Raw genomic sequence first — 15,410 nt, 5'->3', positions numbered from 1 at the left:
GGGTTTTATGATTGTTATACAGATCATGGATTTAGACCACGCAGGGTTAAAGTGCATTTTAAGTCATTTCCACGACACGAGCACTGAGAACGGGCCGGTACTTTATTTACATGCTGCAAAAAATAAAAAAACGTGAGATGCCATTGCCACTGATTTCCCTGTGTCATTGACTGTGGTTGTTAACAGAAGACAGGACACATGGCTTTATTTGTATGCCTAAATCCCTACATGCTTTAATTACTGGACTACCAAGCATTAAGTGGAAAATTCATCATTCAACATCTACTGACCTAGCGCACAAATAATCAGAGAGAGAATGAACAGATTCATTAAATTATCAGAATATGATTAAATCACTGAGCAAATAGAAAATGTATGATATAGTAAGAAAAAAGCTGTAAAATATTATAGTTTACAATAATTATTCACATTCAAAGGCTTTACATCTCAATACATACACAACATGGCCCCTGAACATGACTTCAATCCAAATATGATTCATATATTAGAATTTAAATAACACAGAATGAACTAGAGGCTAAACAATAGCCATCAAATAACCTTATACAAGAATAAAAATACAAAAACTGTATCCTAATATCATTGCATTACTTGCTTCAGATTTTAATAATACATCATCTGTACATCACAGTTCTAGTCAGTTACAAGCCAGGTAGAGTTTTCCATACACAATGTAACCGACTGCCATCGACTTGATTCAAACAATTTCTCTAACTAGAGGAAAACACTTCTCTAGTGCTTTCTCAACTTTATAGACAGATACAGCAATTTTCATCGGTTATTTGGATCAGATAGATATCCTTTAACTGACATCCAACCACATCGAGCCCCGGGCCCCAGGGCCTGAGGGTCCTATTCACCTATACTCCAGTCACACACTGCACAAACAGACTCAGCTGAAGGAAGAGGACCTTTGGGAAGGACCTTAAGGTATTATGTCAAAAATTAAAAGCATCATGATAATACATATTGCTAAAACAAGAGCACAAGTTAAATCAATCGCTTTAATTTCTATTGGGCCAAACGTCAGAATGAAAACAAAAACAAAACAAAAATATGGGCTAATAAGCCCAACGAGGCAGTTCTGCCACCTTGTCCAGGGACGACAGCTTTATTGTGATTGCTTCCGAGAATGATAGTATGTGTATGTATCTCTGTTGATGAAAGTTTTCTGTTCAGCATGGGGTGGTCAGCACATAAGATTTTGTTTTCAATAGGACGTACTGAAGATGAGCCGACTATCCCACCGAAAAAAAAAAGGAAATTGAAAGAATTCACACCACAAAGAAATAGCCAGTGAATGGTACAGAACAGCCAAATCATCCAATAATATTCGCAATGGTTGCCAATGCAGTCAAAAATACCCACCTTTAAACTTGAATAACCTATAACTCCAGTGCCCTAGGAGAGAGAAGCGGACAAAGCTGAGCTACAAAACTGGCCATGCAGGAAAGATAAGCAAGTTATGATTAGAAAGTACAAGCTAGTGGCATGTTTACCCACCCCCTGTTAGCAATACATCCTCAGTAACAGCTACGGAAGGCTCACACTTGTACAGAGACTTATTCAGACCCATGTCTCACTGCAGACCAGCACTCTGCTTTGTTACATAGAGACCTTAACTGGACTGCAATAAGCAAGTACCAAGAGACAAAAAAAACAACTCAAATACCGTGGGAACATTTGGGCTCTGACAAAAAAATATATATATGTATGTATATGTGTAGGATTTGAGTTTGGTAAACGTGTGAGACTGAATCAGCTTACACTATTAGTTACAACTATGGAGTATATGCACTAGAAGTGGGGCCTGACTACAGCTTGCACATACGATGTAGGATTAGGATATGGTTTAATTAAGATAACAGGATAGGCTCTGGTTCACAAAAGCTAGATTTTGTGTTATGGTATCATTGAAGCAGGAAACCAGTCCTTGCATTTGAGATAGTCCTAGCAGTACCCAAGCTTGTTTCACTCTACAGGACAAGCTTGCCCTTCTTATTCCTCCTGCAGACTGTACAAAAAGCAGATGTGCATGGTGGCAGTCTTATCATCCATACATGGAAAAAATGCAATAGAAGCCTCACAGAGAGCACAAAGAACAAGCAAAGCAACCCTGAATCCAAAGTTGTATTTTTCCCATGGTTCTACTCAGGAAAACAAACAAGGTCTAGATGCCAGCGTCTCTAAGAGTTTGTTTACACTGCGGTGATGAAGGGCACTAAAGAGGGTGTTACTCTGCTCAGTGATTGGCCTCAGAGCTAAAGAGGAGTGGCCACAGGAGGAACTGTACTCCTATAGGCCAGGGTTTTGGTGCCTTTGATAGATCTTTCTCCACACTTCCTGGATCTTCTTGCACCATCTGTCAGCATTTCCGCTGGGGTCCATCAAATAGTATGTTCGGTTAGGCTGCAAACATGAAGAAGAGGAAGACAAATATTTTAAAAACTGATCTTAACGTGATAATTTTTTAAAGGGGGAAGTGTCAACATATCGCAGGAGGGAAGTGTAAAGCACAGAAATAAACAGTCAATTACCGTGTGAACAAAGAAGGTTTTGAAGTTCTTGGCCTCAGGGCGTAACTCTAAGGACCAGGGAATCTCCCCTTTCAGGACCTTGTTAACAGGATCCACGTAGTACAGGTGTGGTCCCTCCGTGAGAAGCAGCTGTCTCCGCCGAGCAAACAGACCCTGCAATGGAATGCCACACAGAACAGAACATTATATCACCAACAGAGGGGGCTGTTAGTCCAAAGAGACTTTCCACACCACAGCAGGGAATTCCCCTTTACTTCTTGAATGCTACCAGGCTGAGCAATGTTATAAGAAGTCACTCCGCTGGGAAATACAGTTACCTCATACAAAAGGTTGGACGGATTTGATCTTCTAAGAAAATGTAAATTTTATTACTTATGACTACAGTGGTGTCCAAACATCTGAGATAACTTTGTCCATTCACTAAAGGTGAATGATTTTGGACTGCTGTATAACACTGCAATAATGCAATATAAAACTAATACAGGCTTGATTTTACACACCTTTCGTTTATCGACTGGACCCATTTTGAGGATCAGGTTATTCTCCACAAACTGGTGCCTGAGTAAGGAAGCAAAACCAGATTAGTGACAACTTTTCTTTCAGATACCAAACATGAGCCACTAATACATACATGTAAACAGGTAGATAAGGGTGAAACATGTAGAGGGGGGTTTACCAGAGGTTTCCAGTGGTCTGTTTATCCAGCAGTAGTTGCTTCTCCTCCTCAGTGAACTGCAGGTCCAGCTCAAAGGAGTTGTTGTCCAGGTCGTGGATGTACTGCTCAATGTTGCTGCTGGACCTCTTTGGGGGCGTGGATTCATGTGGCGACAGGGAGTGTGATGAGCTGGACTGGGCCACCTGCATGTTGCTGAACTGGCTCAGGAGATCATCGTACTAAGGTTGGAAATGAGATCAGAGAGAGAAGATAAAGTGGGTTTGTACAAGGTTTCACACCTAAGGCGTCAATCATGACAATCATAAAAAATAACACTGGTATCTTACATTTCCATAGCAGTCCTCATCATCCTCGGACATGGCTGGCAGATAGGGGGTGAGCTTGGGGGGCGTCTGTAGGTGTAGGTCACTCCAGGAGATGGTATCGAAAAAAGGGTGCTGATTCAAAGGGTCGTACCCTCCCATCTCTTCGCAGCCAATCCGCTTGGAAGGGTCCAGTGACTGATCGTAAGAGAGAAACAAATGTTTTCCTTCAATAGAAAAACCCTGCTCTATAAATTACACGACCAGCAAAGGTAACTAATATGCCAAATTCATTTCAGTAACCTTTGGTCGCCGTTTACATATAGTATTTGACAACTTACCAAAAGCTGTCTGACGAGATCCTTGGCTTTGGGGAAGAATTTCTCTGGAAATTCATACTCCAGCTTGATTATCTTCTGGAATATTAGGTACTCATTTCTACAATAAACAAAACACAAGAGGAAAATAACATTAACAAGACTGTAGGGAAGTGTGCCATAAGTGAGATATTGTTTGCTGAGGCAAGGTTATTCTCTCACTTAGCATTTGTTGCACTTGAAATAATCATTAACAGTGAACTTAAATGGGGAAAAACAGCAATGGAACATGATCCGCCATTATTGAAGCAGGAATTAATGAGAATTAACTGAACTGTGAAAGCAACATCCCCTCAGTACTTACCCAGCTCTGAACGGTGGTAAACCAGCCACCAGTTGATAGATAATACATCCCAAAGCCCAGAGGTCAGAGCTACGAGAAGAAAAAGATAAATAAAGTTACGACGTAAAGCCATCTTTATCTGACAAACATTAAAACAGAACAGTGAATAGCAAGTGTATGAGCTGCATGATGATCAATTCTAGTTACCTCTTGCAGGCGGATTTCTCTGTTAGCAGCTCTGGAGACACATACTGTGCTGTTCCAACAAAGGAGTTTGCTCTTGCTGCCAAACAATGCAATAAATCATTTTAAGACATGAATACATTTATACTGCTCACAGAGAGTAAACTGCCAACTCATGGCATAAATAAAATCAGTGACGTGAATATACCTTGTTTACTGTCTGATGATAACTGTTTTGCTGTCCCAAAATCTGTTATCTGGATGTGCATCTCTTCACTCAGAAGAATATTCTCTGGTTTCAGATCTCTGAAAGGATTAGGTTATGGTGGGAAAACAAACAGTTAATATTGTTTGAACAACTATATTAGGGAAACAACAAGCAGGACATAACTATCATTACAGATGAACACAAAGAGAAAGTCTTACCTGTGTATTATCCCCTTATTGTGCAAGTATTCTAGAGCACAAACTATTTCAGCCGAGTAGAATCTAGTACAGGTTTCATCAAATGAACCAATTTTGCGAATGTATTTCAGGAGCTCTCCATTCTTGGCGTAGCTGAGACCAAAATCTAAGAACAGCGAGTTAAGGATCACTTTAATCACTGGAAATAAAATGTTGGAACACAACTTTTTCATATTCAAACAGTTATGTTGCTTATATAAAAACACAACTTGTCAAATTGAACATGTTAAAAGGATACACAACTTCTCATCATCTTGAAATGTGAAGTAGAGTTTGACGAAGAATGGGTGATCTAGATTTGACATCAAATCCCTTTCTCTTTTCACGTACTGGGCTTTGTTCTCCTTCATAATATGGCGCTTCTCTAAAATCTTAACTGGAGGAGACAAAAGAGAATTTCAGTATATTAGTAAAACAAAAACAGTAACTTTTTTCATATTGTGTAATTAACTGCATTCATTGAAAACTGCTGCAGCGTTACTTACTTGCATATTCTTTCCCTGTTACCTGCTCTCTTGCCAGGACAACCTTAGGATAAAAGAACAGAAAACACACAGCATGTTACTTAAGCTGTTTTCAGACATGACCTGCGGGTAAAATCCGGAGAATTGGCAACAGAGTTTACCCACAGTCTGCCTTTCACACATGCACAACACAGTGGGAGGTTCTCAGCACAGACGTGTTCACAACAGCAACAAATCCTCTGCATTTTTTCAGACGAGGGGTGGTGCAGCAGGAGGCGACGTATTAAGTCCGCTGCAGCGATCACTTGATTTTCTCGACAACAGACACCGGTGTGAGCTCTTGTCACCACAAACTCTCTTGACACATTTGTCAGTGTTTTCCACGTGTTTGTCACCAAATTTTTCACCGGGAGATATTTGTTTTGTTTTTTTCATTTTTACCTCTGTCGCATGTTAGAAGCGTCATCAACCCCCCTACTCACACGCGGTGAATCCTGCAGGGATCCCCTACTGTGTTCTTACATAGACTTCTACTGAATTTCAACAGACATTATACTAGGAGGCGCGGTGGATAAAATCCACAGAAACTGGAGTGTCTCACTCAGACATTTGCTTTCACACAAGCACCTCCTGCAGAGAAAATACGGAAGATCTTGCGGAGTTCAGTGCATGTCTAAAAGCAGCTTATGTCAGAATCTAGTAAATCTTAGGCCCTGTTTTGTCATTACACCTCAACTGAACGGAGGATGACTCATCCATGTATATTAATAAAAAGAATGCTAGCATGTAGCAACATCTACCCAAGTATAATTCAAACAATAAATGGAATGCAAGTTACATACCGTTGAGAAGGAGCCCTCTCCCAGTATCTTGCCGAATCTGAAGTCCTCTGGCTTCTTCTTGCGTGGCTGAGGGGTCTGCACAGCCGGCTGTGCGCGGAGGTCTGAGACCTGGCTGCTGGCAGACGCTCCTACAGCTCGAGCCTCTGAGGCTGAGCCCTCCATGCTGGGACAGTGGCTACTGCTTGCGCCTGGGATAGCAAGTGGCGAGCAGGAGTCAGGGTGGTTTCTTACCATTGATGGATGCGAGCAGGAACAGATGACAACACTGGGCTGAATGGGCACAACATCATACTGAAACAAGAAAGGAAGCATTGAGAATATATTAGTGAGAGTATTGCGGTTTTAGCTTGTTTCAAAAAAGAAAGAAAGAAAAAAAGCCACATCCATATGTGGTTTAAATAGTTTCTTCAAATCTGGGTACTTCCTAGTCTAAAACTGTCAAAACACACCTTTTAATGAACTTGAAACTACAAGTCAGGATACTTTTCTTTCACAAAGATTAGCAATAGATATGCTGGCAAGTTTAGGCCTAAGTGTGTCAGTGATAACTATTGATGACAATTTGTTTAAAGAATTTCTGTTTGGCACTTTAAACTGCGAGCAATTGTTTGGTTATACTACACCACATTTCTAACTTCCTAAAACAAGAGAAGACAATAATACTCGGAAAAAGAACAGCAAATGTTGATACAATAAAAAGCTAAAACTATAGAATATAATCAACAAAACAAAAAGTTACAAAAACTCTTCCATACAATGAGTAAATGACTCTAGAAGAGATGGAACAGAGGATCTGTGTCACGTAGGTTAAATTCACTTCCCAAGGTCGACCAATATAAATTAAGTGCTGCCATACTTTGTAGGATATAATGACTTAAATAAATAATTTCAAGGGAGACCACTCGAGGAGCAAAGTCTGGAATTGATAAGGACATCGAACAACCATAGGAAGAAGCAGCTCCTGAGCCTGGTGGTCCCACCCACCAGGGCTAAAGTAGTAAAAACAGCGTCAAAGTTACAGCCTTCATGTGACAGGTGTACTCACTGAACTCAATCTGATTTGTATGTAAATGATCCAGTTGCCAAACAAACACTGACGAGACACCCACCGAATTATTGCTTAGGTCTCAAACATAACACACAGCGACAGGTTGGACTTTCGTATAGTTAGTGGCTTCTACCAACCTTCGTTGTTTTAACTTATTGGACTATTTACACAGTCAGCGATTATGTTATTAAGCTTACAACTCAGTTAGCGTTAGTTAGTACAGTTGGCCTAGCTTCTTCTCATTCAAAACCAAGGTGTGGCCATTTAGCTGCCTTATCCGGACTAGACTGTAGGGTTGACAACTCGCCACATAACTATCTACTGATCCATTGCCATTGGTAAAACATGGAATTGCTGACAGAAAACCATACGTAGCATTAACCCGATCGCCCGTACTCGGGGAACAACAGGCCCGAGCGAACTTTCCTAGCTAACTAAGGGATGCTAGCAGGCTAACGCTAGCTCCTGCTGCCTTGTCAAATAATGCCGGCCATCGCTGACAGCGAGTTACAAACTTACCGCTAACAGCCAGGCAATTAGCTAACGTTAGCAAGCCAGGTAACATAAGTCACTTCAAAACATGCTGCAGTTCCCACGGCACATCACTTGGTCTCGTTCAAAGTCTGTGCGCTGAGGTTAATGTCACAATGTGAGAGTTAATGGGTTGACAGTCGAGCCACAGCACGTTAACCTTAAAATGCTACCTACCAACTAAAGGTGGAACGCGATGAAGCTAAAGCTAGCTCGTTAGCAAGTAGCATCATCGTTCGAAAGCGCGAACCCGTGTAGCTAACGTTAGCCAACAGATGCTGGCCATGGGGAATGGCTCTGCGGAACAGAAAACTGACAGCAAGTGTGTTTAAATAACAAGCCAGCGGCAAATGTCCCCGATGAGCAGCAATCGCGAAACAAGCCAAGTGTTAGACAGACCCGATCAACGCAGCAAACATTTGGTGTTGTGTTAGCAAACATTAGCGAGCTAGCGCTGCTGGCTAGTGAGTCGTAACGCTGAAGGGTCCTCTGCGGCTAGCACCGCTCTCCAGATGAAGGCCCCGCCGAACTATTTGTTGTCAAACAGCCGCCGCGCTCCACATTTTCAACACCGGCTTCGAATCGTCGTTCGCGTCAAAGCTGCAACACTCACCAACTGACTTGTAGCTCTTGCCATGGGAGTTTCCCTCGAGTATTTATTTGGAATAAAATAATTAGAGAAGCTCCAGTAATGGCTGCCTCTGCGCCTTCATTTTCGAGCTGTGACGTCGTTCCACAACAATGTTAACGCAGGACAGCAGAGGAGAGTCCCGCTGTGTCCGCCCCCCTCGCCACATTTACAACCGACTCAACTTCTCCTCCTCGGAGACCTGGAGCCGCACGGCCGCACTTCTTCACGTTCAAATGCAACAAGGCTGCGTTTGCGCCAGTGTTTTTAGATTTGAATCTTAATTCACCACAGAGAGATTTATCTACACATCTTTTATAGCATTTTAACTTAAGCGTGGAAAAAAAAGAATCCATGCACCTTAAATTGAATGAAGACTGCAGGCACTCATTTGATTCCAAGAAAAACATTTATTTAGATTATTTTCATGTTTTTATACAAAACTGACACAAAATTGCAATCAATTCATTTAGGAGTAAAACAAGTTTTGCCAGTTCTTGTGTTAGAAAGAATCCCCCATGGTTCAAAGATGCTTTATTGTGATGAGCCTGATTCTCTCTTCTCCACTTCTTTATGATGCGAGGAGGCTCCTGACTCGTCGTTGCTTTCCTTTTTCTCATCTTCCACCTCATCTTCCGCCTCATCTTTAGCCTCATCTTCAGCTTCATCTTCATCTTCCTCAGAGGCGTCCGTGTCCTCATCAGAATCATCATCTTCAGGTTCACTGAAAACAGACATGACAGGTCAATGAGCTAAGTAAACATACTCATGGGAAACCAGCAATATCTTATAGTTTATAGATTTTTTATTTTTCGTCACTTTCTGTTGTAAATTAGAAGTTGTGTCACGTAAGAAAAAACTGTTTGACAGCTTTAAAATGACAATGATAATTTAAAAGCATGTACATTACGACAAGATTTTGCAGTAAGTATGAGGGATTGCCTCTTTCTGATAGATGTTATACATTTAATGCCTTCATGAGAAATACTCAGCACTTACCACTGGTGTCTGTTGAGATTCCTACACTCTACTCCTGAATCAACATCGAAAGGATCTGTGGACAAGAGAGATGATTTCATTCAAGAAGAAAATTGTGTCAACATTAAGCAATAGCATGCAGCTTTCTCCGTATGGGGCAATTCTCCAGACATGAAGGAAACAGTCACCCTTGTCCCAGACTCCTGAATCACTGCCCACGTCTCTGCTTTGTTCAGCAATTCAAATAGAATCACGTTAATCAAAAACAAATGAAAGAAGTACAGCATAAAAGTTAATTACATCTGATTATTGATCATCGGTAGAGGAAACAATGCAAGGATCACATTAGTGTTGATAAAATCATGAGTCAGATGCTGCAACTAACAATGACCTTTAGTTTTTAATTAATTATTTTACTCACAGATAATTGAAATTAACTGAAATTGTGTTTTAGGATTGTACATCCCTAAAAGGAATGAAACCAGGGTTTTTCCCAAAAATAATTTTACAGTGGTGAGTCACTACAGTAAAAAAAAAAAAAAACTACAACCAATGTTGGAGAACCTTCAAAATAAATAGACTGAGTTAGTACGCTCAGTTTCCGTAAAATGCAATTACTCATGGTTCAGCTGTAATTGTCCTGAGAGACAGCTTTCATTATTATAATGTTTTGAAAAAGGGCTACGGATTTTACATGAAGAAAAAACAACACAAAAACACAGCAGATATTGGGTAAAAAAAAAGAAAAAAAGAAATACAGCTGCCACTGCAACATAAATATGGAAATCAATATATTTATTCCTGATTTTACCAAAGTCCTCCTCCTCTGGTTTGGATGTGAGATAATCCTTCTCCACAGAGAGCAGCTCTTCCTCTGACTGGCAAGCAGCATAGCGCTCCAGCAGAACTTTATTCAGCTCCAGGAACCCTCTCCCCCACTTGAATTTCTGCAATAAGAGCACTGCAAGTTCTTCAAAACCTGCAAAATCAAAAACAGTTAGGCTGAGTTTCACCGTCAAAACTGAATACAGAAAGCTGTCAATGCAGAACAGAAATCCCAGTTAAGTGAAGCCACACACTCACCTACAATGCAGAATGTTGCAGCAAAAGCCTCAACACAAGATAACTTGCAAGGCTTGCCGTAGTTGACGGGGTTTGCAGCTACGAGAAACGGCAGTAACCTGGGATGAGTTCCGACCATCTTGCTGAAGGGCGTCTCATCCAGTTTGGCCCAGGAGCAGTCAATCACCGCTAAACCATTTTGAGCCACAATCGCTCTGCGCATAAAGGGCAACATGGTTTCTTTTAAATCACGGACAATTACATTCATATTATCACAAGTATACAGAATTGTTTTTGGGATCAATTATCTATTTTCTGGCTTGACTGTTGACCTTATATATCATACTCATGTGTTATTACTATAATAAACCATACAGATCATTTGCAGGCCTGCATTTATTTTGATCAGTGTAGTTGATGCAGTAGAAGACTCAACACACCTGTCTGCCGGCGTAACATACTTTGTGCCCATCGGACTAAGTACGAGTCCATTAAACCTCTGGTTGAGGCGCAGGTTGCGTACAAACCCTTTGCGTACCAACTTTCTGCCAGTGCAACGTTTAGGATCACAGTGACCCAACTCCCACATGGCGAGTGGACATGGCAGTTTCACCTGAGGGGCCTCCGCTCCTTCCTCTACGTGAAGACTCGCTGGAAAAAAAAACGAGAGGGACAGAGGACACAGGGCACATTATGATGTGAATGTCAACAAACTCACTCAGGTTCAAGGTGTCTATACGAGCAGCTCTCCTTCAACCACACCGATCTTCAACTATACAATTACCATTATTTATTGTATATCACCATAGCAGAGGTTGACAACATTGGTGTGCGATGATTTGACATTGAAAAGAGCATGAAAGGCGAGTATTATTCCAAATATAGATCATTAAAAAAATTCCAATTAAATACATTTGTCATGGACCAATTGTTATTAATACATAAAGTAGACACATTGACGACACACCCTCTAATGATCAGTTATCAAATAAAAAACACTAATTGCAGGTAACAGAGTTGAGTGTGATCCTCTTTCACATCGGCAAAAAAAAAAAAAAATCATGAATGGCAATTATTATTTTAAACAGTTCCTTTTTTCATTTTTATTATTTCAAACATGTAAATAAAAAAAGTGTAATTATACAAACAAGTGAAACAAAAACATAAACAGAAAAAGTATTATTTACAGACAGTGATGAGGGGGGGGAAAAATCAAACACTTAACGACTTAATCTACATATTCGAAAAGGAGTGAGAAGTTTGCATAAGTCATTAATTAATAATTAGCTTATACTTCTATAAATATGTTGTTCGCCTGTGCTCTATATTGTATATAATGTAATAAAAATAAGGCTTTATATATTTGTACATATATATACTCAAACTCCTACATCTACATACCCAAAATCATTTAAACATAACCTTAGAAATTGAATAGATTAAGATCGTGTGTCTCCACATTAAAACACATGAATGCCATGTAAATGCTCCATAGTAGAAACTTAGGCAGTTTTTTTTTTTTTACAAGTATGTATCCTTCAGTATTTCATCAAGCATTTTGGACATATTGCACTTGCCAACATATAAAAACAGAAGACGAGCACAAATCAGCTGAGACGTGAATTTGATTTATAAATAGCTACCTTCAAAAGCTGTGTGCATCTCTTCTGTGAAGGCCTCCAAGGTCTTCCCCTTCATTTTGTGTCGTTTGTCTTTGCCCTTGTTGTCAGGATTCACAAACTTGCCCTGTTTCTTCCTCCCCATGTTGCCCCAGATTACAGTCAGATTACAGCCTGTGTTAAAACGACCCAGCTGCTTGTTTACCTGCTTTCACGTTAGCTAGCTAACCACACCACCAACATATCTGACAATAAAACTAATGTTTCGTATTGAATCCGTCTGTATATCCTTTACTAGCTCACAGGCGATGTCACCACACAAGTAGCCTTCGTCTTCAATGAGCCTGAGCTACATTTAATAACGTTTTAAATCCGGGTTAGTTTGTTATGCTCGTATCGTGGAGAACACGCCGTAGCCCAACGAGCTACCTGCGCATGCTCAGATCTCCCATGTGACGCGCCACGTGACGAGCGACCAGCAAAGGAGGAAGTGCAGCGAGAAAACGAACCGATGTGAGATTTTAAACGTTCAGAAACTAACTATGCGCGGTTTGTGTAACGGAACATACCGTTTAATAAAGCTGTGGACAATCTGGGTGTCTCTCTTCAGTAAGTACCTGGATATATTTATTATATTACTGAATATATTTCGTTTTATAGGAGTAAAACCGAGCCAGATGTGCCAGACGCCGCTGCCGTGCTGCTGTGTGTTTATTAAACTGAGTCTGTTTTCACACAGTTAACCATGTGTCCGCCGGTAAAATGAAGATAGTCGAGGAGCCAAACACATTTGGGTTCGTTAAGCAGAATATACTTTTATATTGTGTTGTTGACATCAGCTCCTGTGTGACTGAGCTTCTTCTGTGTGCAGCTTGAACAATCATTTTCTGGCCCAAGGAAGCAGACTTCAACCCAAAGTGACCCCTTCTCCAGTGGCTGGTAATTCAGTGTGACTCAGCTCAAACCCTGCATTTAATGTAATCACTGACTTCTCTCATCATGTCAACATTAATGTTTTATCCTCTAGGCCCACTGCATTTTCATGGGCTCGCTGGAAAGTGCTTCAGTCTCACAGAGTCGACGTGAGTATGTTACAAATCATCTGAGGTTGGCATTTGTGTTTTCCTCAGGCTTTCTCCTACTAACTATTCAGGACACTGATTGCTGGACTGTTGCAATAAACTGGACTGTCTGGCTCACTTTACAGGTATAAATATGAATTCTGTCCATTTCACAACGTCACCCAGCACGAGCAGACCTTCAGGTGGAATGCCTACAGTGGAATACTGGGGTAAGAGACCATTTTTCCCTTCGATACCTGGACTTTGAGTTAATTTAAAAATATAATATATATAATTATATATGATATATTTTAATAGCTGTATGCTACTAACCCTATATGAAAGGGATCATTGCTATCATTGCTGTATGGCCTGGCTTGGGCTAAACACTTTGAAATACAAATAAATACAGAGAACTGCTGTTTCGAAAATTGCAGTTTTATCTGAGTGAAACTAAAATACTTTTAAGACGTGGTATCAGATCGGTACGTAGATTTCAGTGCTCATCGATTTATCAGAGCATCTTTAGTTACCTTGCCCTTACCCAGAGGTACCTTTTATTGCAGATATCATGATGTGAATAATTGGCAGTGTGCAGTGGGTTTGTTGTGAGAGCATCATATGTTGTTATCCTCACAGGATCTGGCATGAGTGGGAAATGGCAAACAACACTTTTACAGGAATGTGGATGAGAAACGGGGACACTTGTGGAACCAGAAACAGAGAAACACAGGTAAGTGTGGTTAAAAGAAATTTAAGCATATTCTGGTCATCATGTAGCAGGATGTAGGAGCTCCTGTTGGCCTCTTTCAGTGTCTGTGTTTCTCCTCGAATACAAGACTAATAAAGTAACAGTTGTGGAGATAATGACTGAAATTATTTAATATTAACCTACAATTCTACAGGTTTAATTTCCCACTACTAAACAGTCCCCCCTGGGACATATGACTAACAACACATCAACTCAAAGTCATGATTAAATCAACAGCATGATTTGTTTAACTACGTCTTCGACATTGTTTTGTAGGTGGTTTTCGTCTGCAGTGCAAGTAGCAAGCTTGCTCAAGTCTCAGAGCCGAGTACTTGTGTTTACCTGCTGACCTTTGAGACACCGCTTGTTTGCCATCCACATTCTCTTTTAGGTAAGACTCTAGAACAATCCTACAGCAGAAATCATTGGAGTAAATCAGTGATAATAGTGATTTTTTTTTTTCATCATTCTGACTGCTTTTTTTTAAAGTGTATCCAACACTGACTGAGAAACTGCAGCGGGAGTGGGATGAAACTGAGCAGGCTCGGTACGAAGGTCTCATTACTGAGCAGGTAAGGAGCAGTTTGGCGGAGAGGGGACACAACATGATTGGTTTGATCCTTGTCACTGACAGTTTAGGTCACGTGAAAGATGATGATATAGATGCATATTCCAAAAACCCCAGAGTTTCTTTCTGAAATATCTGCTTATTTGAAATGTACTTGTTTACCTTTCTATTCCAGTTTGAGTAATTTATCTAAAAGTCGAGAACATAAATGCAATGTGTATGTTTGCTGCAGGGTTATAACAATCTTTTGAGGGACATTTTTGAAAATGCTGGTCTCCTGAAAAGCCACAAAGTGAAGGTCAAGCTGCCAGAGGCTGCAGCCAATTCAGACACACACAACTCCTTACAGAAATGCACTGAGGTATGTGCATTTATACAGAGATTTACACACTCTTCTAAATGATAGCTTACAGAAAAGTAATATTAAAAAACTACTTTGTATACATCAGGACTTTGAAAAACAGAGAGAAGAGATGGAGCGACTGCGTGCTCTCCTCACTCTACACAACATTCCCTTTGATTCTGAGTCAAGTAAGTTGACCCCACGAACTTCACTCGTTTACATTTTAAACACCCTATAGTTACACAGTCCTGTGTGTAATATTTGCTGTCTACATCTATTACAGATGAAGCAAAAGCCACAGTGAGTGTGACAGTTAAGGATCAACAACTAAGAGGAGACCACGGCCCCATCGATCTGCAGTAAAATCATCACCTGGAGCAAGTTGTGGCTTCGTGGCATTTACAAGCACCCGGCTGGATTTTATTGAGCGGCAGAGACACTATGACTATTGCTGTCACCGGTGACGGCACTAAAGGTTTATTTAAATAAGTGACTATGAAAAGAAACAAACTCATATGGACCACAAACTTGTCATTTTTTACACTCTTGCAAAACTCAAATTCTGTAAATAAATGTGTTTTTTAAAAATATATATTTAAGGCTAAACACTTTAGCAACATTGCAAATTTAACAAGGGAAGAGTGAGTCCCTTAAAAACTATTACAGGTGAA

The 15,410-nt window shown here is 40.4% G+C and overlaps 3 protein-coding genes across 4 annotated transcripts; 1 reads left to right on the top strand and 2 right to left on the bottom strand.

Moving 5' to 3' along the window:
• Positions 1 to 203: 203 nt before the first annotated feature.
• pdpk1b (3-phosphoinositide dependent protein kinase 1b) lies at positions 204 to 8,548 on the bottom strand. Its single transcript, XM_034571442.1, has 14 exons — positions 8,343 to 8,548; positions 6,151 to 6,441; positions 5,330 to 5,372; positions 5,083 to 5,220; positions 4,806 to 4,950; positions 4,588 to 4,685; positions 4,404 to 4,479; positions 4,218 to 4,286; positions 3,878 to 3,974; positions 3,561 to 3,734; positions 3,235 to 3,452; positions 3,059 to 3,116; positions 2,559 to 2,711; positions 204 to 2,430 (listed from the first exon to the last, which is right to left on the bottom strand). Exons 1-14 carry the CDS (start codon positions 8,364 to 8,366, stop codon positions 2,317 to 2,319), a joined length of 1,698 nt encoding a protein of 565 aa, XP_034427333.1. The 5' UTR covers positions 8,367 to 8,548; the 3' UTR covers positions 204 to 2,316.
• A 199-nt stretch (positions 8,549 to 8,747) lies between these two features.
• On the bottom strand, positions 8,748 to 12,510 carry tsr3 (TSR3 ribosome maturation factor). 2 transcript variants are annotated; one of them, XM_034571448.1, is made up of 7 exons: positions 12,312 to 12,452; positions 12,041 to 12,190; positions 10,838 to 11,048; positions 10,419 to 10,612; positions 10,147 to 10,314; positions 9,357 to 9,411; positions 8,748 to 9,081 (listed from the first exon to the last, which is right to left on the bottom strand). In XM_034571448.1, the coding sequence occupies exons 2-7, from the start codon at positions 12,159 to 12,161 to the stop codon at positions 8,892 to 8,894; spliced, it is 939 nt and encodes a 312-aa protein (XP_034427339.1). In that variant the 5' UTR covers positions 12,162 to 12,190; positions 12,312 to 12,452; the 3' UTR covers positions 8,748 to 8,891. The 2 variants fall into 2 exon arrangements, with proteins under 2 accessions (XP_034427339.1, XP_034427338.1); XM_034571447.1 differs by having other exon boundaries at positions 12,041 to 12,510.
• gnptg (N-acetylglucosamine-1-phosphate transferase subunit gamma) lies at positions 12,438 to 15,247 on the top strand. Its single transcript, XM_034571450.1, has 11 exons — positions 12,438 to 12,625; positions 12,756 to 12,810; positions 12,888 to 12,955; positions 13,044 to 13,098; positions 13,224 to 13,307; positions 13,717 to 13,810; positions 14,105 to 14,219; positions 14,318 to 14,400; positions 14,629 to 14,757; positions 14,846 to 14,927; positions 15,023 to 15,247. Exons 1-11 carry the CDS (start codon positions 12,559 to 12,561, stop codon positions 15,100 to 15,102), a joined length of 912 nt encoding a protein of 303 aa, XP_034427341.1. The 5' UTR covers positions 12,438 to 12,558; the 3' UTR covers positions 15,103 to 15,247.
• Positions 15,248 to 15,410: the final 163 nt, after the last annotated feature.

Source organism: Hippoglossus hippoglossus, chromosome 19 (assembly GCF_009819705.1).
Source record: "Hippoglossus hippoglossus isolate fHipHip1 chromosome 19, fHipHip1.pri, whole genome shotgun sequence".
In the NCBI taxonomy this organism is placed as follows: domain Eukaryota; kingdom Metazoa; phylum Chordata; class Actinopteri; order Pleuronectiformes; family Pleuronectidae; genus Hippoglossus; species Hippoglossus hippoglossus.
Note: the sequence above shows the minus strand (reverse complement) of the source record. Positions and strands in the feature narration are given on the sequence as shown.

Bases quoted from the DNA above. Each gene is read 5' to 3' on its own strand.
- pdpk1b (XM_034571442.1), bottom strand. From the start codon at position 8,366: ATGGCAAGAGCTACAAGTCAGTTG. The intron at 4,951-5,082 runs GTATCCTTTTAA...CGCTGTTCTTAG, and splicing joins TCAAGATGATGAGAAGTTGT to ATTTTGGTCTCAGCTACGCC. The intron at 2,431-2,558 runs GTAATTGACTGT...TCATGTTTGCAG, and splicing joins AAACCTTCTTTGTTCACACG to CCTAACCGAACATACTATTT.
- tsr3 (XM_034571447.1), bottom strand. From the start codon at position 12,161: ATGGGGAGGAAGAAACAGGGCAAGTTTGTGAATCCTGACAACAAGGGC. The intron at 9,412-10,146 runs GTAAAATCAGGA...TCTTGTCCACAG, and splicing joins ACCAGAGGAGGAGGACTTTG to ATCCTTTCGATGTTGATTCA. The intron at 9,082-9,356 runs GTAAGTGCTGAG...GTCTGTTTTCAG, and splicing joins AATCTCAACAGACACCAGTG to TGAACCTGAAGATGATGATT.
- gnptg (XM_034571450.1), top strand. From the start codon at position 12,559: ATGCGCGGTTTGTGTAACGGAACATACCGTTTAATAAAGCTGTGGACA. The intron at 13,308-13,716 runs GTAAGAGACCAT...TTATCCTCACAG, and splicing joins GCCTACAGTGGAATACTGGG to GATCTGGCATGAGTGGGAAA. The intron at 14,758-14,845 runs GTATGTGCATTT...TGTATACATCAG, and splicing joins CCTTACAGAAATGCACTGAG to GACTTTGAAAAACAGAGAGA.